Below are 24897 nucleotides of genomic sequence, written 5' to 3' on the forward strand. Positions count from 1 at the left end.
TAGTGAATTACCCCACTCACTGGTCATTTATGAAATTCATGAGGTGGTGTACCTCAGTTTCCCCTCTTGTACAACTGACCAGGTTTGCAATAGTTTCTCTGCTGTACCAAGCATTAAGTTTATTCTCAGGTAATAGCTAAGAGACAGCTTTAGATTTTAGCTGTACACACACACACCCCTTAGGGTTAACCTGTTCCCCTTATTTTCAAGCTTGACTTGTTTTTTTCACCTCCCTTTCCTGGAAGGCCATAATCTGAGTCTTCTAGTAGCTTGTTTGCTGACCAGATGTATTCATTATTTGCAGCTCCTTTGTGCCCATCAGCTAGGTAATTTGCATTTACACAGAGGTTTTCTAGCTTGCTTTTGGATCCAAAGCTATTAGCAGCTCAGAGACTGTCTTAAAAGGGAAACATTCCACTTCCACCAGAGTTCTGATTACTTTCCACTTTCATCTCTTGCTCCAGAACACACAGAGATCTGAAAAAGAAAGGACAACCTATTGTGACTCCTTTTGGAGCCTAATAGGATTTTAATTAAGTACCATGTTTTGTTTGCATTTTTTTTTTTTTTTTAGCCCTTCTCCAATATACACTGCACATGTCCTGGGAAAATGCACATTCCTTCCATAGTTTAACCTTCATAACATTATATTAGCCATATTAATTTTACACAAGGTGTAACTGCCTCCCCCATGCCCACAGAGTTTTTATGCCCCCCCACCAAAGCGACACTCCGATCCCCCAGAGTCACCCCAAGGCTTAGTGTTCCCATCATTCCTCCCCTTTTCCCTTTCTTTTTCCTATGGACACACAAAATTCTCTTTTGCCTAACATTTCTTGTAGTGGAATTACTCTTTTACACAACTATACCCGATTACACTCCCATCTTGTACAACTAGACACAACCAGGGGCAGCCAAGTTACGTTCCAATAGAAACCCCTTACATTCCTTTAGTGATTTTGATTACATTACCCAATAGTCAAATAATTTTGCTCAGATTCTCTCTCCACCTGCTGCCGGCAGCAGTCCCTTTAGACCATTTCTGTGGGAAAAGGGCCCATTTTCCCTCAGAACAGCTGTAAAGGCTTCTGGGGACAGAAGCCTAGTGGTGGTAGTAGCCACTCTACCTGACCCCCTTGGATAATTTAATTACCAAGCTTCCATCCAATGTGACTGCACAGAGTTGCACATACAGTTACATTTATAGAACTGGGTTTTATCATTAAAGAAAAACTTCCTTCTTGTAACAACACAACTGTTACTCTTTAACATCTTCACAACAGTTACCTTTCACCATGTCCACAACTCCCAAATGTTTGCTTTCCTCCAAACCCTGTATTATCAATTTTTGCAAAAGCGATTTGTAACTTTTCACTCACTTCTTTAAATCACTTACTCCTACATTTAGTTCTTTAAGGTCGTGCAATTTGGCTGTAACAACTTAGCCACGAAGTACAATTATTGTCACACAGCTGCCTTCACCCTGAGACTGTTCAAAGAGGCAGTAAAACATTTGTCTCCATGGATTCCCATGGATCTTTTACTCCAAAAATTCCAGTGGAATACAGCAGACCTCCCTCATACTTTGTCCAAAATAACCTGAAACATTTCACATAAGTATCCAAAGTACCCTCCATTAAAACTTCAGAAAAACAAAAGTGTGGAAAGGCAGGGGGAGAGGTGGGGAAAGAGGTGGAAAGAAACCAACTAAGCCGGTCAGGTCAGTTTAAAGTAGAGGCTACCAGCAGCAAATTAAGTAAACTGAGAAAAAGAAGAAGGAAAAGAAGGAAAGGACATAGCTAGCTCTGAGCCAAGAGCAGGCTCCCTGGGTTGAAATGGTTGGGAACCCTTAGCCCCAGGTCTGGCTCTGGGAGAAGAGTGCGGGTTGTTACCTGCTCCTGCAAACCCTGCCATTCTGCACTTTGAAACTTCTTTCTCTCCACTCCCCCAGGACAAAGTCCCAGCTCCTGTCTCTAAAGATCGTCTGTTAACTCGGCTTTTGACTTTAAACCCTGTTGTGCCAAATCATCTTTAACCACCCCTAACTAATTTACAGCCCTTCAGCAGCCCTGGCTGAAGCAGCACCAAACTTGAAAGATTCCTGGCAGCTTCCCGTAATGCTGCCCTTACTTCAAACCTCTCACAAGCGGGCTGAAGTGCCTCCTTTCCCCGAAAGGCATCCAGGCCCCATGGGCAGGGACTTTCTTCCACTACCCATATACCAAGGAGGGTGGGCTCCTCAGCCACCCCCATCCCTCTGGGTCCCCTAACACTTCCTCCATTTCCTTTTTAATCTCATCCCAGATTGACCCCCTGCACCTGGTATGGGCCCTGTTTCTTCCTTATCCATTTATCCAAAAAATCCTTTACCCTGGCTTGCCAGAACCCACAACTACCATCACGAGAGTTCGTGATACCCCCTCCAAGCAGCTGCATGGACTGTTGAGGAGGGGGACTTACAGGCTGCCACTCACCTATCCGATGCGATGTATCCAAGTCACGGCATTAAGATGTTAGGGGGCTTATTCCTTCACCCGCTTCCTTCCCTGGTCCTTCTCGCATGAACAGAGAGCAACAATACCCGAAGTCCAAAGGTGCAAACAATTCAATGTTTATTCGGGTGAACTTCCAGCAAGCATGATTCCAGTTTCCTTCCTTAGTGTCCCCCTTCCCAGCTCTGACACCACAGAGCCTTACACCTGTGTCCCCGTTCCCCCCATTAGCAAAACATGATTCCAATTCCCCCACCTTACTTCCTGATTGACTGCAGACTATACAGTAAAACTTGAGTTCTGCTTAGGTATACCTTAACTATTTTACTGAAATTTAACTAACCAATCCTAACATGTTGTAACATGATTATTTAACCAATTATATCCCACCACCTTAATTAGTTTACACCCAGCAAAATTAATTATACAGCAGACAGAAACAATCACAGAACCAGACAGAGATTGTACAGACAAACAGTAGGGAAATGGGGACTACAATGATGGAACATCACAGAAATGGGGATTTCACATCCCAGCTATTGATAAGTGAGTTCTTGCCAGACAGGATGCTATCAAACTAAGTTTCCTGTTACATTTTCGAGGGACTTCCCTTTCTCTGGAGGCGATGGGCGTTATCAGGACAGGATTGTGTTCCTCACAGCCCAATTGCACCTTATTTCAATGAGACTAGTTTGGAATGTGAGGATCTGACCGGTCGCTTCCCAGCTTACGGCTGCCTCTGCTGTTTAGCCAAAGTCCTTAGCCTAAGAACAGGGCCTCAGACTGTCACAGTGAGAAAAGGCCTTATACAGTCAGTCAGTGATTTTGATTCTCTCTTTTATACCTCTAGAACCAGCTAAGTGACAGGAATACACCTAAATTCTTAGAGTTTGGCCTTTACAGACAGGCCTGAATATCTATATCCGAACAGCGGACAGCGACCACAGTAGGGGTAGGGAGCAGGAGAGGAAAGTGACCCTCTATAGGGCTGGGAAGGTGATGGGGCGGGTCACCCCTTCCAATCAAGCCCTCGTTGGTAGTGACCAAGGCTGCTCCCATCCCGCTAGCAGAGCCTAGGGAACAGCTGCCTGGATCACCAATGAATCCCACTGCGGCTGACACCCCAGCTGGCAGCCTCAGCTGAGCAATCAAGCCCTGCATGGGCTTCCTAGACGCTCTTTCCTCTCCCCTGCATGTCAGGGCAAGGCCCATCAACAGAGGGCAGCACTGGGAAAGCGTCTCTTGCTGCTGGACAGAGGCCTTCAGTCCCCTGGGGCTGGCAATCAGGACCTGTCGCCAGCCCTAGGGATTGGATCCCAAGCCAGAGAAAAGATGCCCATTGGCTGCAATGGGCACTGCAGGGAGCCCGCTGTTTTAAAAGACAAAGTGAAGCCAGATGCACCAAAAGCCACAATCCAGCTGCTCAGACTCAACAGGGAGACGTGGCCTGAGTCAAGGTCAAGGTCACTGCTGATCAGTGGAGGTTACATATTGCATGGTGCGAAGCTGAAACCAGCCTCCACCGCTTGGGCCAATATCTCTTAATAGTGCCCAGGATCAGAAAGGGTCCAGAGCCTGCTGAACGAGCCCTGGGACTCCACGGCCACAGCCAGGGCCAGTGCTGGCTTTGCAGTTGCTCTACGGGCTGGGGGGCTGGCTCGGGAGAAAGCCTGTTTAAAGACAGCTGCAGCTGGGAGGGACAAGGCTGTAGACTTCCCGTATCCCCCAGCACTCGCTGCTGGGTTTGGTGCATCAAGACCCGGCTTGAACTCCAGGGTTTGCCACACTGACTTTTGGACGGGGGTTGTTTCATGGAGGCAGCAGCCGGTGGTAATTACCATGAGAGTCGCCCCACCAGCAACTCCGTGTGCACAACAGAGCAGCACTCGCATGGGCACGCACCAGTCCCAGGGTTGTGTTTGTGTGCACATGAGCATGTCCTTGTGGCAGGGGTCAGCAGTCGCGGGTGCACACATAAATGACGCCTACGCACCACGGGGCCAGCGGGCGTGTGTGTGTCTGTGCGTGAGTACCTACGTGTGTATGCGTGAGTCACCTGATCAGCGTATGCAAGTCACACGTATAGGTGGGTTTGTGTTGCCAAAGTCACATGCCCGGCAGTGTGTGTGTGTGTGTGTGTGACTAGCACATCCATACCCAAGGCTGCACTCTGCCGGCAGTACCGGTATTCCAGGACCTGCTCCAGGACCTCATAATTCTGTCTCAGACGGTGCAGAAATATCCCCGGTGACAAGCCGTGACTCACGGGCTGCTATTAGGTGCTTAAAAAACTGGTCAGGTCAGCCCAGGAATATTTGTGCTCGTTTCCCTCCCTGCTGCTAATTAGGGAGAAGAATGTTTGTCAACACAGGACAGTAGAGGCCTCCTGGAAGCTCATCTCCTGCTGCTGGGAAGGAACAGGCTCCGCATGGCCCAGCAAAACACAATGTGTCACAGCGGAGACCACCATGCCAAGGGGCATCCCTGGGTTCAGACGTCGGGCCCGTGCGTCAGAAGGTGCAGAGAGTCAGACGGGGTCAGCACCAGACATGCAGATGCTGATCTGGATTCTCCAAAGCGGTCTGGCAGTTTCCAACTTCCCCCCTCTCCAGAGCTGTCTGTCCAGGGTATTTATATAACCCCTGTCACCTTAGTATCTGAGCACCTCACAATCTTTAATGTATTTATCCTCATAGCCCCCCTGGGAAGTAGGGCAGTGCTATCATCCCCATTGAACAGATGGGGAAACTGAGGCACAGAGCGATTAAGTGACTTGCCCAAGGGAGTCAGTGAAGAATTGAACTCAGGTCTCCGAGGTCCCAGGCTAGCAACTTTTCCTCTCTAGTGCCTCCTCCAAACGCAGAGGAGTCAGGATCAGTGGTAAGAGAGGATAGGTAAGTATTAGGTATCTAAGTGGCAGTTTATGCACCATCAGCAGTCTCAGGATCCAGAGGGAGGGACTTGGAATTGTGTAGCTGGCTTGTGCGCAGGGAGGGTGACCCGGAGCCTGTCTCTGAAAAGAAACTCAGTTTTGCGTGTCGTGTTTCTGTGCTAGGTTCGGTGAGTTTCTCTTCTCAGGCTCCCCCCACCCCCACCCCAGCTCCCGTGTCTCGCTCACACGTGTAAACATAAGCACCGATTTTCACACCACCTGTCGGGCACACAAACAAATCTCCACCTCACAATGTACGGGAACGACAAGCCAAAGAAGAGCTGTGGTTGGTGTGAAAAAGGCAGAACACTCAGGTGTGTGTTAGGGGTAAACACGACACACTGATGTCAGGACACAGCTACACACTCACATGCACACGTCTCTCCCCGGGGCGAGTGAGGTGAGGAATAGGGTGACCAGATGTCCTGATTTTATAGGTACAGTCCCGACATTCAGTGCTTTTTTTTAAATATAGGAGCCTATTACCCCCCACCCCCATCCCGATTTTTCACACTTTCTATCTGGTCACCCAAGTGAGGAATAGCCCATCTTTTATAGATAGGGAAACTGAGGCACGGTGACAGGACTTGCCCAGGGTCAGTGGCGGAGCTGAGGTTAGAACTGAGAAAGTTGTGGTGCACACCATCTCTCTGTCTCTCTCTCTCTCACACACACACGCTTGAGTTTCCATGTCACTGCCCCTTGCCCAGCCATTCACACTAGCGCCAAGTGGATGTAAAATGACAAGGTGGCGATTGAGGGGGCAGTTGCAGGGAGTCCCTGACGTTGAAGGGAAGGAGGGGGGGGTCACACAGGGAGCTTGTGGGGTGCAACAGAGGATGGAAGGAGCCCTGGTGGCGTGCGACATAAGGTCGGAAGTGTGCAAGTGACTGCACCAAGGACAGGGCAACAGGCAGCCCCATGCATGGGCACACATGATCCCAAACACACGCACAGTCATGCACATACGCACGCACGCACACATGCACAAACATGCAAAGGCGGACAAACATGCACACACACATGCATGTACACACGTACGCACACCCCCCACAGATATGCACACACGCACACGCATACACATGCAAACATGCATATGCACGCACGCACACACACACTTGCGGACAAACACATACACCCGCATGCACACGCCCACGCAAACGTGCACACACACGTACGCACGCACACACAGATATGCACACACACACACACAAACGCAAACATGCACACACACACACATGCATGTACACACGTACGCACACACCCCCACAGATATGCACGCACACACACACACATGCAAACATGCATATGCACACACGCACGCACACACACTTGCGGACAAACACATACACCCGCATGCACACGCCCACACAAACATGCACACACACATGTACACACGTACGCACACACACAAACACAGACATGCACACGCCCACACACGCACACATGCAGACCTACACCCGCATGCACACGCCCACGCAGACATGCACACACATATGCCCGCGCGCACACACACACGAATGCAGACAAACACGCTCCCCCCTTCTATGCAGACACAGATCTACTCACACACGCGCGCACCCAGACCTTTAAAGGCCTCGCAGATTTATGAATGAGAGGAGCCGCCCCGCCCTCCGCCCGCTGCCATTGGCTGGGACGTCGCCGGGCAGCCCCCCCCCCCGAGAAGCGGCGGCTCTGTCAATGGCAGGAGTCCCCGGGTCCGGCCGGCCCCGCGTGGCGTCTGCTCCTGCCGCGGCTGAGACCGGGACGCGGCCGGCGCCCGGGAGTCCCCGCTGCCGCCCGCTCTGAGCCTGACTCCAGCAGCGGCCGGGCAGGGAGCCAGGGCTGGGGGCACCCGCCCGCTCCTGCCTGCCCTGGCTGGGCTTCCCCAGGGGCTGCTGCCCGCTGACCCCTTCCTGGGGGTGGGGGTCCCCCCTGCCCTAGGAGCCCTGCGGGGAAGCTGGCACCGGGGATGCCCCCGGGGAGCTCTTGGCTGGGCTGGCGACGAGCCCCGCGCCTCCCGCCAGCCTGAGCCCGGGCACGTGCTGGAACCCGTCGTAGCGCATGGTCGCACCTGTCCCGCCTGCCGCCTGGACCTCCTGCCCCCGGGACTGCCATGGGGCGGCGGGGGCTGGCCCGCCCCTGCTCTCTCTGGCTCTGCCTGGCCCTCTCGCTGCTCGCCGGATCGGCCCACGGGGACCCGTCGGGGAGCAACCGCTCGGGGGCCACCAGCAGGCGCCCCCGCAGCTATAATCATCTGGAGGGCGACGTGCGCTGGAGGAGGCTGTACGGCGCCACCCACTTCTTCCTGTGCATCGACAGCAGTGGCAAGGTGCAAGGCACACGGTGGAAGGAAAGTCCTAACAGTGAGTCTGGAGGGCACTGGGGTGGGGGAGTCCCCAGGGGACATTAGAGGCCTGTGCCCCAGGTATCAGGGGCTAGTGGTTTGAGCACTGGCCTGGGAGCCAGGAACAGGTCCTTTCTCACCCCTGCTCTGCCTCTGGCTGCAACCCCGGGTGCATCACTTTGCCTCCTCGTGCCTCAGTTTCCCTGTCTGTGACATGGGAGACAAGACTTGGCGGGGAGGGCTTGGTTAATGTGTGTAAAGGGCTTTGAAGGTGGAAAGCTCTGTTATTAATGGTCCTATCCCCACCCCCCAGGCCCTGATCCTTCCTACCCTGTTGGTGGACCTGTTATTAATGGTCCTATCCCCACCCCCCGGGCCCTGATCCTTCCTACCCTGCTGGTGGACCCGGTCCTTTTGTCTGGCTGTTTGGAGCCCGGGTTCCCCCAGGTTCCCACTCCCATCACAAAGGAAAATAACAGGAAGAGAGTCACCATGAGGAGAGGTGCTTGCCCAGCGGGGTCATTACAAGCATGTTAACTCTCAGAGATGTACATAGGCCCTGGGGAGCATCCGTGTATATGGATGCCAGAGTGGAGAGGTGGTGTGCTGGATATGCTGCGGCAGGTGTTTTTTCTGAGGAATTTTTCGGGGATTACTTAGTGCTGTTTGGCCCACTGCTACAGGGAGAGAATGCCATCAAAGGCAGCGGGAGTTTTCATTGCATTGAGACCACCTGATCGAGCACGAACATAACCATAACACACTGAGCACTTCCCATCGCTCGATCACAAAGTGCTCCACAAAGGTGGGTAGGCGCCGTTATCCCCATTTTACAGGCGGAGAAACTGAGGCCCGAGCGGGGAAGCGACTTACCCAAGGACAGGCAGGATGGACCATGCGTCACGAAGAGAGCAGGGGTTTTCAAAGACGGGAAGCTCCGTTTAAAGCAGAGCTGGGAGAGTTTGGCTCTAGCTGCAGCCATGAACCATGGGGCCGGATCCAGGTTTCTATTCCAGTTCGGATTCAGGCTCATCTCTCACAGAAACTCAAGTAAGGCCCGGACTTTCAGAAGTGATTAGCAACAGCTTGAGCTGCTTCAGAGAAGCCTGATTTTCAGAAGGGACCCGAGCACCTGCTCTCTAAAGTAGCTTCAAGTTGGGTTCCCAAACTCACTGCATCACTTTTGAAAATCTTGCTGTAAGTATGCACTAGAAGATCTCCTGCAAGGCCACCGGAAATCTCCAATTCTCCCCGCATCCCAGCCCTGAGGCCCAGCCCCTGCAATCAACACCTGGCCTCATCAGGCCATCGGGACAGCAGCTTCTTGTCTGGTCGCTAATAATGCTCTTTTTGGTTGTACTTGGCACCTGCAGCAATTGTTTGCCCTGTGATTGAGTCACCTGTCCAGCTCCATGCAGCGACGAGCTCACACTAGATCACAGGGCCACTTGCCTGCTGCTAATGAGGGTCAGGATGGGCTTGTGACCTGGGACTCGGGGGATCTGGGTTCACTTGCCAGCTCTGACACTGACATCTTGTGCAGCCTTGGGTGAGGCACTTTAAAGCCCAGATCCTCAACGATATTTAGGCATCTAACTCCCATTGGTTTGAATGGGATCTGGGCTATATACCTCTGAGGACCTGGGCTTTAATCTTTCTGGCCCTCAGTTCCCCATCTGTAAAATGGGGATAATGATCCCTTTTCCCTGCCCTTTGGCTACACTATTGTAAATTCTTGGGCTCTTTTATTCTCTATATGTTATCAATAGGTGCCTGATCTTGGCCTCATTGGAAAACGGAAAATTGGAAAACGTCCAGTGGAGGGCAACAAAAGTGATTAGGGGTCTGGAACACATGACTTATGAGGAGAGGCTGAGGGAACTGGGATTGTTTAGTCTGCGGAAGAGAAGAATGAGGGGGGATTTGATCGCTGCTTTCAACTACCTGAAAGGGGGTTCCAAAGAGGATGGATCTAGACTGTTCTCAGTGGTAGCAGATGACAGAACGAGGAGTAATGGTCTCAAGTTGCAGTGGGGGAGGTTTAGGTTGGATATTAGGAAAAACTTTTTCACTAGGAGGGTGGTGAAACACTGGAATGCGTTACCTAGGGAGGTGGTGGAATCTCCTTCCTTTGAAGTTTTTAAGGTCAGGCTTGACAAAGCCCTGGCTGGGATGATTTAGTTGGGGATTGGTCCTGCTTTGGGCAGGGGTTGGACTAGATGACCTTCTGGATGTCCCTTCCAACCCCGATATTCTGTGATTCTATGATTCTTAGAGACGCTCTTGTAGTGTTAATACTTAGAAGAATCGCTCTTAAGATGAGTTGGGCTTGAACCAAATTTCTGTTGGAGCGGGAGGCTCAGAATCCAGGTCTGACTTTTTGCAGACTGAGGCATCCTCTAGTCTTAGCACCCCTCCGCTACATTAATCCTGGCCCACTCCAAGCCCGCTTCCCAGACGCCTGGAATTCTACCCAGCTCTCCCTGTGCAACAGACTGGCCCTGAAATGCAGCAAGGAACTTTGCGCATCTGCCTTTGCGTCAGTGCCCAGAACCGCATCCTAATTAACGTCAGGAGGCCTGGGCAGATGCATGGAGGCCTGTGTTTGTTACAGGAGGCCAGATATTGCTGTTATGATACCTTTGCATAGAGCCCGAGTACTTAATAGTCAAATACGAAGGTGAGGCCACTGTCCCAAATAGCGTGCAGCCTGACCAGATCGGACAGCATTATGGTATGACATCTCGAGTGCATTAAGGAAGGATCAGGGAAAATCACAGCAAGGGTATCAGGAGCATCCCATTGCCTGGCTGCTTTGCTACAGCAGGGTAACCTGCATCCCCCAGAGAGGAGGTGTGGGGAGGAGCCTGATGCTAGGAGACGGTAACAACAACACAAGATTAGGCCTTTCCCTGGGGCATGAGGCTGGCTCTTTGCCTTCTCCACCAGCCTCTAATCAGGAGGGCCACACCAGGCTGCTGGCAGGAGGAGGTGGCCAGTGGCCCCTGTATGCTGGAGGGTCTCAGTTCATCAGGGTTCAGCTGTAAATATTTTCACTGTGGAAGCAAAGTCCTGATTCAGTTCCACTCTCTCCCTGCTCTGCCGGTCCCCACCCCTCTCCCATGTCCTTGATAACAGCGCTGCAGCTCCTGGCCGGACTTGGCCCCCAAATGCGGCCACGGAGACAGGGATGGGAGGCTGATGGTATCTTGAAGAGAAAAGCCCTGGAGCCGGGAAAGCTGCCTGAGATCTGTGCACAATCTGAGGGGTTGACTCCTGCAGGAGTTGGATCCTGTCCTCGCTTGCATCCAGGCAGTTCCACTGACCCTAACGAGGGTGGAGTCTAGCCTAGCGTGGCTAGGTGATGACTAACATGGCCCAGATCGGCCAGGGTTACCCTTCCCTGTGAGTTTGATCCAGTTTATTATTGGTGTGACAGTAGCACCTACAGGCTCCGGCTGAAATCTGGACCCCATTGTGCTGGGAAGCGAACAGTCAGAGAGACTCTTCCCCCAGAAAGTTTACAATCATAAGAAACAAGACCGACAAAGGATGATCTCTATTGTACAGTTAGGGAAACTGAGGCACAGAGCGACGGGCCTGACTCCACACAGGGGCTCAGTGGCAGAGCCATGTCTTTCCTCTGAAGCTGATGGTTGCCAACACCAAGGGCCCAAGTGGGAGGATTGCGTCGCCCTTCGCTCCTGCCAAGCTCCCCAACAGGAGCCGAAGGCTTGGAAAGGAATAATGAAGGCAGAACAGGGACTCCATATCGGCCCTGGCTAACAGCACGGCCTGGGGTGATGTGGGGGGGCACGGACTTTGTGTGGACGCTGCCGCAACAGAAACATATGCTGTCCTGGAGCCTCCCACAGGGAACTTGGCCAGATCAGCTCCTCCTGGGAGCTCTGCTTGCTGTGCAGCCCCCGCTGCTAAGCCTGAGACTGGCCAAGGTGGGATCTAGCCTTTTACTGGGGTGGCGATTTTATTGGGCTAGGGCACAGAGACACTATCGGGTTTGAACTCCCAGGACAGATCCAGCCGGGACTGAGAGCAGACCCGCTTGTGTTATTTTTAGAGTAGCAAACGTCCTTTGTTGTTAACAGCAGCAGTCGCAGAGGATCATTAAACCTGACTGGAGTCGCAGCCACCTAATTAGCTTCTCACCACCCAGGCTGTTTGCTCGGGGCTTTGCTCAGACCGTGCAAAAGGCGACCGGTCGGTTTCACTGGTTTCTAGCCAGCGCCAGGTCCTGGCTCCTGGGTACGAGTGCAACCCTGCGACAGGTGGGTGGCAAATGCCACAGAGGAAGAGGTAAATTTCCCTTCTCCCTGGGAAAGGATCTGACCCCTCCCGTTTTAGACAGAAGCCAACCAATAACTGAGGGGCTTAAGAGAAATTTTCCCATAAGTGCCTGCTGCAGCGTTTCACGCACCTTCCTCTGAAGTAGCTGGTGCTGGGGCCTGTTGGAGACGGGGTGATGGGCTCTTAGTCTGATCTAGCAGTTTCTGTGCTCCCATTGATCCCAGGCTTTGCCAGCACTGGTCTTTGTAAAACACCACTTTCATCCTGACCGTGTCCTTTTAATGGCCGCGATGAGCCAAAATTAGAGACTGGGGACGGTGTGCTGTATGCAAAACAGTGACAGAGAAAGTTGCTTAATGGAGCCCAGTTTTGCTCATGCTAAGAGATGAAGTGGTGCCCAGCTGAGTGTGAAAATCTAAGGGAGATGTTTTCACAAAAGAGAGAGGCTGGGGTCTTACTCGGGAGATGCCCCATCCTGGCTCCCCTCCACACACAAAACTCTAGGGCTGTGGTGCTTTAAACCTGGGTTACCTGGCCCATCCTGTCCTGAATGCTGGGTTCACCCAGCTGGTAACCCACCCTCTTTGCAGGGAGGATGTGGGCTTGCACCACTCGAATGCTTCCTGTCCTCCAATGCCTTTCCACAATCCCCCCTGGGTGCCTGGAAAGACAGACAAATCCTCCCACAAGTCACTGGGGGGGGGGTGGAAATCAGAGAGCAGCTAGGCTGATTGCAGCACGGGATATGCCCCAGGAGCCCAAGCACCAGCCCACGAGGAGTGGTGCGCCAGCAAGGGGCGTGGCTTTGCAGCACTGTGACCGCTCACCCCTGGGCTGAGCTAACCCAGACTCAGCTGCTGATCCCCCTGCGTTGCTCCCACTGTCCTGGGAGCTGCCCACTGCAGCAAAGCCCGGGGCACGTGCCCCAGCGGCTGGGTTTGGAACAGAAAGTCCCACCGGAGGTTTTATCCTCTGCTTCCGGGGGTGCTGGGGGAGAGAAGAGGGAGAACAGAATGGGCCTCCTCAATGGGTCCTGGGCCTGCTCCCTTGCCATCAGTAGGAGCCTGTCTACAGGCTGCCATGGGTGCTGGAGCAAGCCCTGCGTCGGCAGTTGGTGGGCTTGCGTCGGGTCCGTTCGCCTGCAGCTACGTCAGGACGCTGTGGCACAAAGCAAAGTAAGGCGCCTGCTGGCTGCTTCCAGAGCGAGAGAGACTAATCTCTGTCCTTGCCAGCAGGGGGTGCTGCGGGAAACAATCTGCCCTGGTCGCCAGGGCCAGAGGATGTGGCCAGAACCCCCTTGGCATATAAATCTATGGCAGCTTCTCCCCAGCTCCAGAAATGAGCCTGCCCCTCTCTCCAACTCCTTTGTAACAGCTGCTGCAGCCACCCCAATGGGGACCATGTTGAATGGTCCTTTCATGTGAAATAGAATCATAGAATATCAGGGTTGGAAGGGACCTCAGGAGATCATCTGGTCCAACCCCCTGCTCAAAGTAGGCACAATTCCCAATTTTTTTTCCCCCCTCAGAGATTGAACTCACAACCCTGGGTTTAGCAGGCCAATGCTCAAACCACTGAGCTATCCCTCTTATGTCCATTTGGCCTAAATTGTTATCTGTCCATCCATCCATCTGTGGAGCCCAACATGCATGCATCTGTCTGTCTGTCTGCCTCCTATGGGGTCTGGAGCCTTCTCCCTTGCTCAAAGTTCCTGCCAGTTTCCCACCCACCTCCTTTACCCTGACCAAGGACAGCTCCTGCCACTTCTCCCGTCCTCATTTGCTCGGTCGCCCCTGGGAGCTCTTCCCTCTCTCTGGAGAGTAAGAGCACATCCTCTGCCTTCCCCCCATGTGGGGCCCGGGGCAATGGGGGAGAATTCTGGCTTGCTGGTGCTGGCCCATCAGAACAACGGGAGATTGATTGCAAATACACCAGTGGACTGAGCTGGGGAGCACTGAGTGGGTATCTAGACCCACTCCCCCCGCTCCCCCAAGCCTCTGCAAGGGGTGCAGGATGCCAGGTGCCTTCCAATTCCCGGCCAGCTTCCCCATCCGTGAAGTGCAATCGGAAACAATAAAGAGCCAGGTGACCTTTGATCCTCAGAGGCTGCCAGGCTTCCTCTGAGCTGGCCTCGTTAATGAAAGACTTCCTGCCTTGTGATCACGCACAGCCACCCGCCTGCCCCTGGCCGTCCTGCTCTGGCCCTATTTACGAGGGATGTTTGGGGCATGAACCAGACCAGATTTGGCTGGAAACTCCAGGTCTAGGACAGCAGGTCAGGCAGCAGCTGCGAAAATGCACCTGGCTCCCTGACTCAACCCTGGGCTCTCTCTTGGTGTCCTTTAAGCCGCTGCACGCGTGGCTCCGTTCGTGCATCATGCGGCACCCCCTGCATGGTCACTGCAGTCTGCACCTGCCCCTTGCACCTCCCCTGTGTTTAGACGGCAGACTCTTTGGGGCAGGACCAATCGACCAGTGCCTGAGTAGAAGGGTGGACTCGCTGCAGGTGGGCCCCCTTGTGGCGGGGCAGGCCTAGCAGGCTTTGTTCGAATGCTCCTGCCGAAGGTTGCTCCAGCCCTGCAAGGGTCAACTCTTCGGCCAGGTCGTAGTTTGTTTCCACGCCTTCCGGGGTAAGAGAAAATCCAACACAGCAAATGTCCAATGTTGTTATGACAGGTTTGCAACCCACGACTCTGGGCCCCGTGGTCCGTACTCACCCTTGTCCTGGGGTATTCAAAAGTCCTGATCCCCTTGTCTCTGCAGGTTTTTTCTCCACCACCTTCCCTGGTGGCTGGTAGAGGAGCCCAGGCCCCTTCTCTCCTGTAGGTTCCAGCCCAGGAAGCCTGTAGGGAACAGCCTGGGTCTGTCTATTCAGACTCATCCCTGCTGCTTCCCATAGGCGTCTTCCTACCCTGGGCTGGCAGTAGGCCTTTCCCCACAGCCCCCTCCTGGGACCACCGGGCAGCTGTATTTCCCTCCGGCGCTCCAAGGTTTCAGCCCTCACCCTTCCTTCAGGGCTGTACGCCCCAGCTTTCTTCCCTAGCACTCACCCACAAATCCCCAAACCACAGATACAATCTTAAGCCCCTTCTGCCCTTCCCAGTCTCCTGCACTGCTCTGCGCCTTCTTGCTTCCTCTCTCCTGGGTCTCCCGCAGCTGAGGTTCACCTGATTCCTTTCTAGGTGGCCTTGCTTAATTAACCCCCTCCAGGTGCCAGCAGGTAGGCTGATTGAGTGCTGAAGCTCCCACAACCCCTCTCAATGCCGGTGTGGGGCATATACCCCCATCCAGACTGGTGCAATGGGGCTCTGATCCCTCGCTCCTCCAGTGATACAAAGAACAAGCGGGACGCTGTGCTGAAAACCCCACCTGCCCCAAAGAAAAGAGGGTCTGTCAGTGTCACTGAGTGGATTTCACACTCTCTCCTCCCAGGGCCACAGCCACTAAGGGGGATGCTTCTGTAGCTCCTGGTAGGAGTGTGTTTGTCCCCCTCTAGTGGCAAATCCACAAAAGAGGGTAAGAGCCTGGGGGAGTTACTCCTTTCGCTCAAGCATTAGAGGTGTGGTGGTGCTAAGGAGGGCAGGCCTCCAGCACGGTACGTGGGGGAAGGAGACACCCTCCTAGGGAACCACTGCTGTGGAGAATGGACACAGAGACTGGAGATCCCGCCCCAGAACTGGGTTTAATAGGAGAGCTGGGATTTCCCAAGAGTGTAGCATAGTAACAGAAGTGGTAGCATGGTCTAGAAGTCTGAGCAACCACCTGCAGGCCAGGAGCTCCTGACCTGAGGGCCTGGCTCTGCTGCTGACTTGCTGTGTCAGCTTGGGTGACTCACAGCCCCTTTGTGCCTCAGTTTCCCCAGTTGCAAAATGGGACTGAAAATACTTACCTCACTCCCCAGGGTGTTGTGAGAACTAGCCCTTTGCAAAATGCTGCAAGATCCTCGGGCCCCCGACAAAGGCAACATGAACTCTCCTCACACGACTGTGCGAGGGGGTGGTGCTAAGGACCCTGAGTAAGGCTGGCTGCGTCGCATCGGTGAGGGCAGTGCAGCTTGCCAGTGCCAGCATTGGGGGCGGTGAAGGAGTCAGCAGCACACGGGCGGAGCCGTGTGTCCGTGCGGAGGCTCGCTACCCCCAGGGTCTTGGCCAGAGCAGGAGCTACGGGAATCTGGAGATGGAGTTTCCTGAAACTGTGCTGGGTGTTTCCATTGTAAACCCTGCCTTGTCTGGCCACATGCCTTTTGCATTAGTGTCTCAGCTAGGAGATCTGCCAGCCACTCACCCACCTCTGGCCAAGCACAGAGCCAGAGCCCAGGCTAGTTCTGTATTACAACTGCACCCCTTTTCTCCTCATGTACTCCCCCACCCCCACCTACTCAGATACCCGCTAACAATCCACGGGACATAAATCCCCCCCCAGCCCTGTCCACACACACCCCCCCCCCCACTCATCCATCTGCATTCCCTCCACTTGCACTCACATCCACCCACATTCCCATGTGCACACACCCTCTGCCACCCCCATTCTCACATCTCCTCCTCTCGTTCAAACACACCCCCGGCCTTGCACTGAGCCCCCCACCTTCCCTTTCGTATACACACGTCCTCCACCCCTATTCTCACAAGTACGCAGGCCTGCACACCCCTCCATCCATTCACACCGACACACTGCACCTTTGCCTCCCTGTCGGGCAATGCATGAAATGTGGACACGTGCAAGCTACGTGCGTGGCACGTACATCTCCACTGCATACGTAGCACAACGTGTACAGGGGCAGGGTACATGTGTAATGCATGTCACATATTATTGTATATGGGCAGAGCATCTGTACGGGATTTGTTTATGCAGGTAACGTGTAGCATGTACATATGCAAAGCATGTACCCATGCACACGTATACACGCTGCAAATACACCCAACCCCTCTTTGCCCAAGGCTGCGTCCTCTCTCTCTCCCTCCTTGGAAGGTGGGTCAGCGATTTGCAGGCTGACATGAGGAAGTCATCCTGGGCCTGGTCAGTCACCGAGGACGTGGCTCACGCAGCTAGGACACGGCCGGAGTTTCCTAAGAGGAAGGGAAAAGCAGCAGTTTGGAAAAAACCAAAGCCAGCGACACTGGGGAGCGGGGAAGAATTGCAGTTTTACCACTTTAATCCCTTCAGTTCCTCTTTCTTCATGTTTTTTCCCCCCCTGCCACTCAGCGAAAGCAGCCAGGAACTAGGGCCAGGCTCTCTGCTCCCCTTAGCCTGCAGGGCCTGTTCTTCACAGACCCCAAAGGCACCGGGAGCTGACGAAGGACCCCTGGGAGGGCGCTGAGGTGAAAGAGCCCGGGATGATCTAAACAGCGGGGTCCGTACCTGAAGATCAGGAACCACGTTTCGACTAAACACACAACACAGCTGCTAATTAGGAGGAAATAAATCAGGGGTCAGCGCTGGTCAAAGACTGACCATTTATTCCAGCCACGTGGAGGTTTTGCTTAGATCCCTTGCGCCTGGCTCTAGGGAAGCAGCTGGTCCCAAGGGAGAGGGGAAAATAAATCACACAACAAATCTGGACTTTTCCCTGCAGGGAAATCCGTCCCCAACTTTCATCTCCTTGACAGCGTGAAAGGACGGCTGTGGCTGCGGCTAATGCAGCTAGGGACAAGCTGAGATGCTTTTGTTCTTTGCTCTTCCTCAGAAAAGGCAGGCCTGATCTCACGGGCCGTGCAGCTCGTGATCAAAGTGCTGGCCTGTTTTTCAAGGTGGAGATCAAAGAACATAGCAAGGGGACAAAAATCCCAATTCCACAGCCAGCGCCTGATGGGAACCATGCTTTTCCTTTCGTACAGCACCTTTCATCCCAGGATCTCCCAGCACAAGTTGCTGGGCTGGTAGAGAAGGAGAGGGGAATTCCCTCCCCTCTAAGGCCTATTGGGTGCAGTTCTCTGGCTTGTGTCATGCAGAAAGTCAGACGATGAGCATAAATTATAGGGCCCGAACAGACTGTTAAATCTCATCCCAGGGATTTTTCTTGGCTGACCACATGAGGCACCAAGAACACTATCCACCCCGCGTCACACAGCGAGTCCCAACTCCTCCTCTGCGGTACCAGACTGCATGCGTTCCTACGCTCACAGCACCTCTTGTGACTCAGTTGTGCTAGGCCCTTGGGAAAGGTCTACCTGAACCTCCAGCTTTCCTCGTCCCTCCTTAGTTTTGCTCATGGTGGTGAGACACTTCCCAGATCCCTGTGACAAATGGCAGTTGTGGGTCTCCTGGATTTTGTCCAGGCAGTTCTTGTGCTGGAACATGACGCCTGATATTAGCAGACCAGATATTCGAAAGGACCAGCAGCAACTCGGTGTTTGTTTGGTCTCGTAATCCTGGTTATTCTCATTGTTTGATTCAATTGGACATCAACTAGCTTGGTGGGGGAAGAGCTTAACCACCCTGGAGCACAGCAGAGAGCTAACACCGAGCTGAACAGTGTGTGCACGCATTTGCCCCCCCCCAGGTTGAGCTGGGAAGCTTATTTGGGGGTCATTTTTGCTCATAATCTTCTCAGCTATGTGGGTGAGGCATTCTTTGGAGGTAAGCATACAAGCTAGGAGTTACTCCTCAATATACGGCTAGCGGGTCCCATGCCCGTTGTTTTCCACTCAAGACGACGTGGAGCTCTTGCGAAGCATTGGTGTGACACAGATGGAAGTATGACCACACAGTCTTTGACACCCGGGTCTGTAGACTCCACTTCTTGCAAGAGTCCGATGCTACCACGCCTTAGTTCAGGTTGTCCCCAATCTTTTGGAAGTCTGTCTCTTGAACCGAGGCAGATGTCATCTGCATACCTGAATGGCCTTGAGGGGGGGGGGCAGATCATTTATCAATATGTTGGGGGCAAGAGCAGATCCCTGGAAGAGTCCATTCTTCTGGATCCTCCGTGTGCTCAGTTTACTGCCTAACATCACCTGGAATGGTCTGTTTCAAAGCATCCTGTCGGGCTTAAGGGGCATCTCGTCCCATTCCCGGCTCTCGAGGGCAACTGGAATTTGTCTCCTTGGTTGCGAGCATTTTACAGAAAGAAAAAACACTGATACAAACGGTGTTTTATTGAAGCAATAAACATTCCTGTTGAGCTCTGGTCAATCTCAGCAGATAACTCCAGGACGGAGCAAAGCTGCTCCTGGCACCTGAGAACCAGGCCAATCCCTAGTCCCCACTGGAAGCCAGGAAAGAGTGGCAAGGTTGGGAGAAACTTCTACCTGACCAGCCAACCCTTAACAGTTTGTACTGAGGACAGTCCGATCTCTTTCTAGCCTGTTCTCACTTCTTTAGGAGTCAAACTGGACTGTAGTCGAACACACTGTTCCCATGCAGAATGCAAAGGAAAGATCAGCTCCCGCACGGCCATTGATTCAGAAGCTAGCAGGAACCTTCTGCAGACCTTGGTCCTGGCGCTGATGTTCGCTCCAGCAGAATATGGTGGAGCAGTTTAGAGCAGAAGGCAGCATCCGCATCTGGTTGATGTGGAACTGAACGCAGTGACACATACCATTTGCAGTTGCCTTCGCCACACATTAATATTTAATTTGTATCTACTGGCACACAGAGCTCCCCCAAAACTTAGACAAGGCGCCATCCTTTTGTAGCAGCCATTCACATTCATGCCCCGTGCCAATCCCAGATGGATCATGGCACATCAGGGCTGACAACTGTGTCCTCGGAGAGTGGCAGCAATTCTGGGATCGAGAGACCGGCATGCTGATGAATTTCAGTAGTCCTAATTTACCTGCTTGCAACTTGGGATGCAGATCCTAGACTAGGCTCCACAGGCTGCTGACTGCATGGGCCAGAGCAGCTACCACAATGCAGAAAGGTGACTTAGTCCAATCTTCCCCGTGGGAGGGTGGGGCAGTGAGGCAGAGAGTTCCACATGTGGGGCAGGAGTGCACGTTTAGAAGATTGGGGGGGGGGGGGACTGCAACACCTTGGTGCCCTCGATGATGCAGCCATTAGAGGGCCAAACAGTCAACTTGTGGCACGTACAAAAGAAGAAATCACCACCACTCTGTGCCTCAGTTTCCCTATTTGTACAAGAGGGATAATGATGCAGACCTCCTCTGTAAAGCACTTTGAGATCTACTGACAAAAGAGCTCCATCTAACCACTAGGTATTAGCAACATAAAAACAAATCACTCTAAGGACTTTGTCTGCATTCAGGAGAGCTGGCAGCAGTCTGAGTAGCTGGCTCCTAAGCACAGACAAGGGCAGGAACTGTTTGCACTGATTAGCTCAGTCAACATCCACACATGCTTGTTATCAGGACAGACACCAACTAGTCTGGTGAGCTACATTAGTTTTCTTTCAGAGTAGCAGCCATGTTAGTCTGTATTCGCAGCAAGAAAAGGAGGACTTGTGGCACCTTAGAGACTCACCAATTTATTTGAGCATAAGCTTTCGTGAGCTACAGCTCACTTCATCGGATGCATCAGTTTTCTTTGTGCATTCCAGGGCATTCGGTGTTGTCTGAGCTCCTGGGGATAGAGGCTTTGGGACAGATCTGCAGGTGGCATAAAGTCACTGTAGATCTATTGAGGTCAATGGAGTTTTTCTGCTTCACACCAGCTGAGGATCATCTCTTGAGCTGAATCGAAGTGAAAAGTCAAAATTTCCTAATTTATCACACAATGAAAATTCCTCGATTTCATTTCCAAAACATCGAAACGACACAATACGGAGATATTTTGACTTTAGTTCATTTTGTGCTATATTAAAAGTCTAAATATTTTGACTTTGGTCTGTATTCTAAATTATACTGTAAAAGTTGAAACAATAAAGTCAAAACAAATCGCTTTGATAATTTCCTGTCCAGTGTCGGCAACATCGATACGTTTTGCCAGTTCCGTGAAGTCCGCATTTTCTGACGGAAAACGGGCATTGGAAAATTTGCAAGCAGTTCTACTGAACACGCAGTCAGCACTCTACAGATAAGGCCGGGCAACCCAAGGAAACTGGATTTCTCTCCCTTAGTGCATATGGCGCAGCTCTGTGCTATGGGCTGGATCAGCTTGGAAGGATGAAGGCCCCAGAGCGGAGCTCTGCAAACCCAGTCTTCCTTTCCAGCTCTGAATCAAAGGGTCTTTTTGTTTTGTATTGTGGCAGGAAGGAGAAACCTCTCCAGGTTTGGAGGAACTGAAAGATCTCTCTACTGTGTGCTTTGGGCAGGGGACTCTCCTTTTTACACCTAGTGCAGTGTGGCCCCAGGCTATCACAAGACAAATAATGAATACTACTAAACAACATATCACACAAGCATCTTGTCGAGCTCTGAAGCAGTCTAGGGCTTACCTTGGACTTATTTCTGATCTTACACTGCTGAAAATCGGGAGTCACTCCATTGATCTCCACGGACTGACTCCAGATTTTCACTAGAAGAACCAAGATCAGCGTTTGGCCAAAGAGCTCCTCGGTGAAATTGCATCATCTGTCCCCATTGCATTCAGCCCAAAAATCCCAGCGTGGCCAAAGCCTTGGCTTAGATTGAAGCTATTTGGAACACGGGCTCTCTTCACAGGGTGTACGGACGCCTAGCGGAGTGGTGCGCTGATCTCTGATTGGGAGCTCTTGGTGCTCCTGCAACGCAACCAATAATTGGGAGGCCGTGTTGCCCAGTGCCCAGCACACTGGATTGGGAGTCAGGAGACCTGGGTTCTAGTCTCACCCCTGACCTGCTGTGTGACCCTGCCAGTCACTGCCGCGCGCAGTGCCTCAGTTTCACCTCCCACCTGTTGTCTATTTAGATGGTAAGCGCTTTGGCCATGCACTGCTGGTTATCCCGCCATCCCGCCTTAAAGCTCTCCTCGGCCAGGGGATTTCAATGCAGCAATTTGTAACTCAGTCACTCACTGGTTCACTTTCCAGCCTCCAGTCGCTCCCCTGTCCAGTGACACATTAACGCTCTCAAGGGGCAAGGAAATATCTTTTATCAGACCAGCTTCTGTTGGGGAGAGACACAAGCTTCACTGCATAATGCAATGCCTTGTTAGTCACGTGACAGCAGCTGTCTGGCTCTCAGCTTTCGGGCTGCTGGGGATGGTTTGAGTCTTTAACGATGGGAGGCATTCAATTAACTCAAGCCTCCTGGGGACCATTACTGGGAAATCAGAGGTCAGGCAAGCTGGGCTAACACCTGCATTGTACATGCGGGCAGGGTGCGAAGGGAGCGGTAGGAACATGTTTTGCTACCGGCAGCCTCATTGACAAAGGTCCAGCTAGAACCCTCCACACAAGGGTGCCCTCGACAAATTCCAGCCTAGCCGCCTGCACGCTGCCTCCCTTGAAAAGTTTGAATTGGATGAAAGGCTTCTTGGGTATTGAGTGGTATTGCTGTAATAAGCTGCTAAACAGCTGCCACCTTCCACCCCAGAGGTGGCTGCATTTCAGTAGCAGGCAATGCGATGGCTTCCATCAGCACTCGTACAAAACAGTGCTTTGCTGGCTAACGAAATGAAGCGCCTTGGCCCTGCGCCATGGCAGCCCAGCTGTTCTTCACGCCCGCTTGCGGCACGGGTACACTCTCCCAATTCAGTGCCCTGAATTCTCTGTCCCGTCCCCCCCCCCAGGCATCCTGGAGATCCGGTCGGTGCGAGTGGGTGTCGTAGCCATCAAATCCGTGCACACGGGCTTCTACCTGGCCATGAACAAGAAGGGGAAAGTATACGGGTCGGTAGGTAGCAAGCTGTTTCCCCTCCTCCTCGGATGATGCTCTGTGGGGAGTGCGGCTCGTGGCTTCGTTCTGGACCAGGGATCAGACTGGTCGGCTGGAGAATTTGGGATAGAAGCTAGCAGGACCCTGCTCGGCCCAGCCTGGCATTCAGGATATTGTGCCCGATGCTGCCAAGAGAGGGGTTGGGTAGCTGCTTAGAGACAGGCAGCCTGCTGGAAGGAAGCCCTCACTGCTGGGGGGCCTGTAGCACATCGCTAGGAGAAGAATCCAGGAGTCTTGCCTCCTGGCCGCTTACTCGGTTAGACCCCACTCCCTTCCTGGAGCACGAGCTCCCCGACTCCTAGTCCCCTCCTATAACCTCTGAACTTCATTCCCGGTCAGAAGCTGGGGCTATAACCCCAGACTCCTGGGGTTCCTTGCTCCAGCCCCCCCGTCAGAGGGCACCCCCCCAGCCGCACCGTACTCACGGTCCTGTTTGTCTCCCCAGAAGGAGTATAACCCCAACTGCAAGTTCAAAGAGCGCATCGAGGAGAACGGCTACAACACCTACGCCTCACTACACTGGCGCCATGGGGACCACCACATGTTCCTGGCCCTCAACGGCCAGGGCAAGCCCAGGCAGGGGGGCAAGACGCAGCGTCAACACCTCTCCACTCACTTCCTGCCCATGCTCGTCTCCTGAGACGCCCGCGGCCGCCCTGGACCGAGTCGGGCTGGGGTTTGTATGTTTTTTTTTTAAAAGGACTTTTTTGTGCTATTTATTATTTTTTGTAACGAAAAAGGAGATGGGCTCTCCCCCTGCCCTCCAGCATGGGGAGCAGCGAAGGATTTAAAACCACTGCTTTGGACCTGCTCTCCAGCAAGCAGTGCCAAACCAGAGCCAGGACGCTGGCTCCCCCTTGAATAGAACTGGCTCCCCGTGGACCAGGAAGTGGAATGATCCTGCTGTGTCACCCTGAGCGCTGGCAGCTCCCCCGTCCCCCCGCAGCAGGCCCCAAGATCTCTGGGCATAATGCTCCAACTATTGTTCCCTCAAAAGGAGGACCACAGATGGCGTGAGGCTGAGCTACCCAAGTGGGAACAGCCAGACACTTTGGGGTTGTTTTTGTTAAACTATGTATCAATGCACGTGTATACAGTGTATGTCTATAAGCGTCCAGGCAAATTAAAGCACTCTTCCATATTTTTACAGTAGCCACAGGGCTGTGTCATTGCTGGAGGACGAGCGGTAAAATCTCTGTAGTTTTGCTCTTTGGGGTTCTCTGTGCTGCATCCGCTTGGCTTTCCAAAAGCTGAAATCACTGGTCTACAACTTGTGCCTTTGCGAGACAGAGTGGACGGCGGCCAGCTCTGGAACATGGCAGCTAGAGGGGCCCATTCTTGAAAGGGCACGCACAGCAGTGATTGCCTTCGATACCTTGGTGAAGGTGTCAAATGCTGTGTGTGTGAAGTATTAGCTAGGTACAGCATCAAGACCGGTGATGGAATTTGTCCTGAAGAGCAAAGTTAAGGGGAGGTGCGTGCGCGTGTGTGCGATGAAATGAAACAGGGCGCGGCTGGTTTGAAAAGAACCAGCGACTCCTGCTTTTCCAAGTCCTTGTCTTGTGTCCCTTTCCCCCACCACCAAAGGGCCAAGAGGGCTTTAAAGCAGCAGAGCTGTCTGCCCTGCATTGCTTGTTCACAGCCCCATGAAGGACGCCCCGTGGCCAGCGTAGAGCCTGGCGGGTCAGATTGACAGCCCACAGCTCAAAGAAGGGCACAGGCCCAAATGGGCATGAGCTCACTTTGCCCTAGGACATTGGATCCTGATGCAGCCCAGTAAAGGGATCAAGGCAATGGGGCCTTTTGACCCTCTATAGGGCGGCTCTGACTCATCGCCGAGATCCTCAGGATTCATGACCACCACTGGGCATCCTCAGTAAGGACCTAACTAGGTCAGCACTGAGCACGGCCAGATTTGGTCCAGATGATGAGCTGGTCCCAGCTGTCAGAGTAGGGTAGAAGGGGAAAGAAGCAGGATAAACAGATGTGACCTCCCGCTGGTCCCATTAATATGGGTACCACCTCCCCCATCCACAGGCAATGAGCCAAGAGAAAGTGAAAGCCATG

At 53.0% G+C, this 24897-nt stretch overlaps 1 protein-coding gene and 1 long non-coding RNA gene across 2 annotated transcripts; one reads left to right on the forward strand and one right to left on the reverse strand.

The window, feature by feature from the left end:
* Window positions 1–90: 90 nt before the first annotated feature.
* On the reverse strand, window positions 91–1976 carry LOC311513170. Its single transcript, XR_014709687.1, has 2 exons — window positions 1893–1976; window positions 91–477 (listed from the first exon to the last, which is right to left on the reverse strand). It is a non-coding gene; the product is annotated as an uncharacterized lncRNA (long non-coding RNA).
* Window positions 1977–7395: 5419 nt separating this feature from the next.
* FGF22 (fibroblast growth factor 22) lies at window positions 7396–23511 on the forward strand. Its single transcript, XM_084614861.1, has 3 exons — window positions 7396–7790; window positions 22685–22788; window positions 23276–23511. Exons 1-3 carry the CDS (start codon window positions 7541–7543, stop codon window positions 23468–23470), a joined length of 549 nt encoding a protein of 182 aa, XP_084470987.1. The 5' UTR covers window positions 7396–7540; the 3' UTR covers window positions 23471–23511.
* The last annotated feature ends 1386 nt before the right edge of the window (window positions 23512–24897 follow it).

This window comes from Lepidochelys olivacea (genome assembly GCF_965140295.1).
Source record: "Lepidochelys olivacea isolate rLepOli2 genome assembly, chromosome: 25".
In the NCBI taxonomy this organism is placed as follows: Eukaryota; Metazoa; Chordata; order Testudines; family Cheloniidae; genus Lepidochelys; species Lepidochelys olivacea.

Bases quoted from the DNA above. Each gene is read 5' to 3' on its own strand.
- FGF22 (XM_084614861.1), top strand. From the start codon at position 7,541: ATGGGGCGGCGGGGGCTGGCCCGCCCCTGCTCTCTCTGGCTCTGCCTG. The intron at 7,791-22,684 runs GTGAGTCTGGAG...CCCCCCCCCCAG, and splicing joins GTGGAAGGAAAGTCCTAACA to GCATCCTGGAGATCCGGTCG. The intron at 22,789-23,275 runs GTAGGTAGCAAG...TTGTCTCCCCAG, and splicing joins AGGGGAAAGTATACGGGTCG to AAGGAGTATAACCCCAACTG.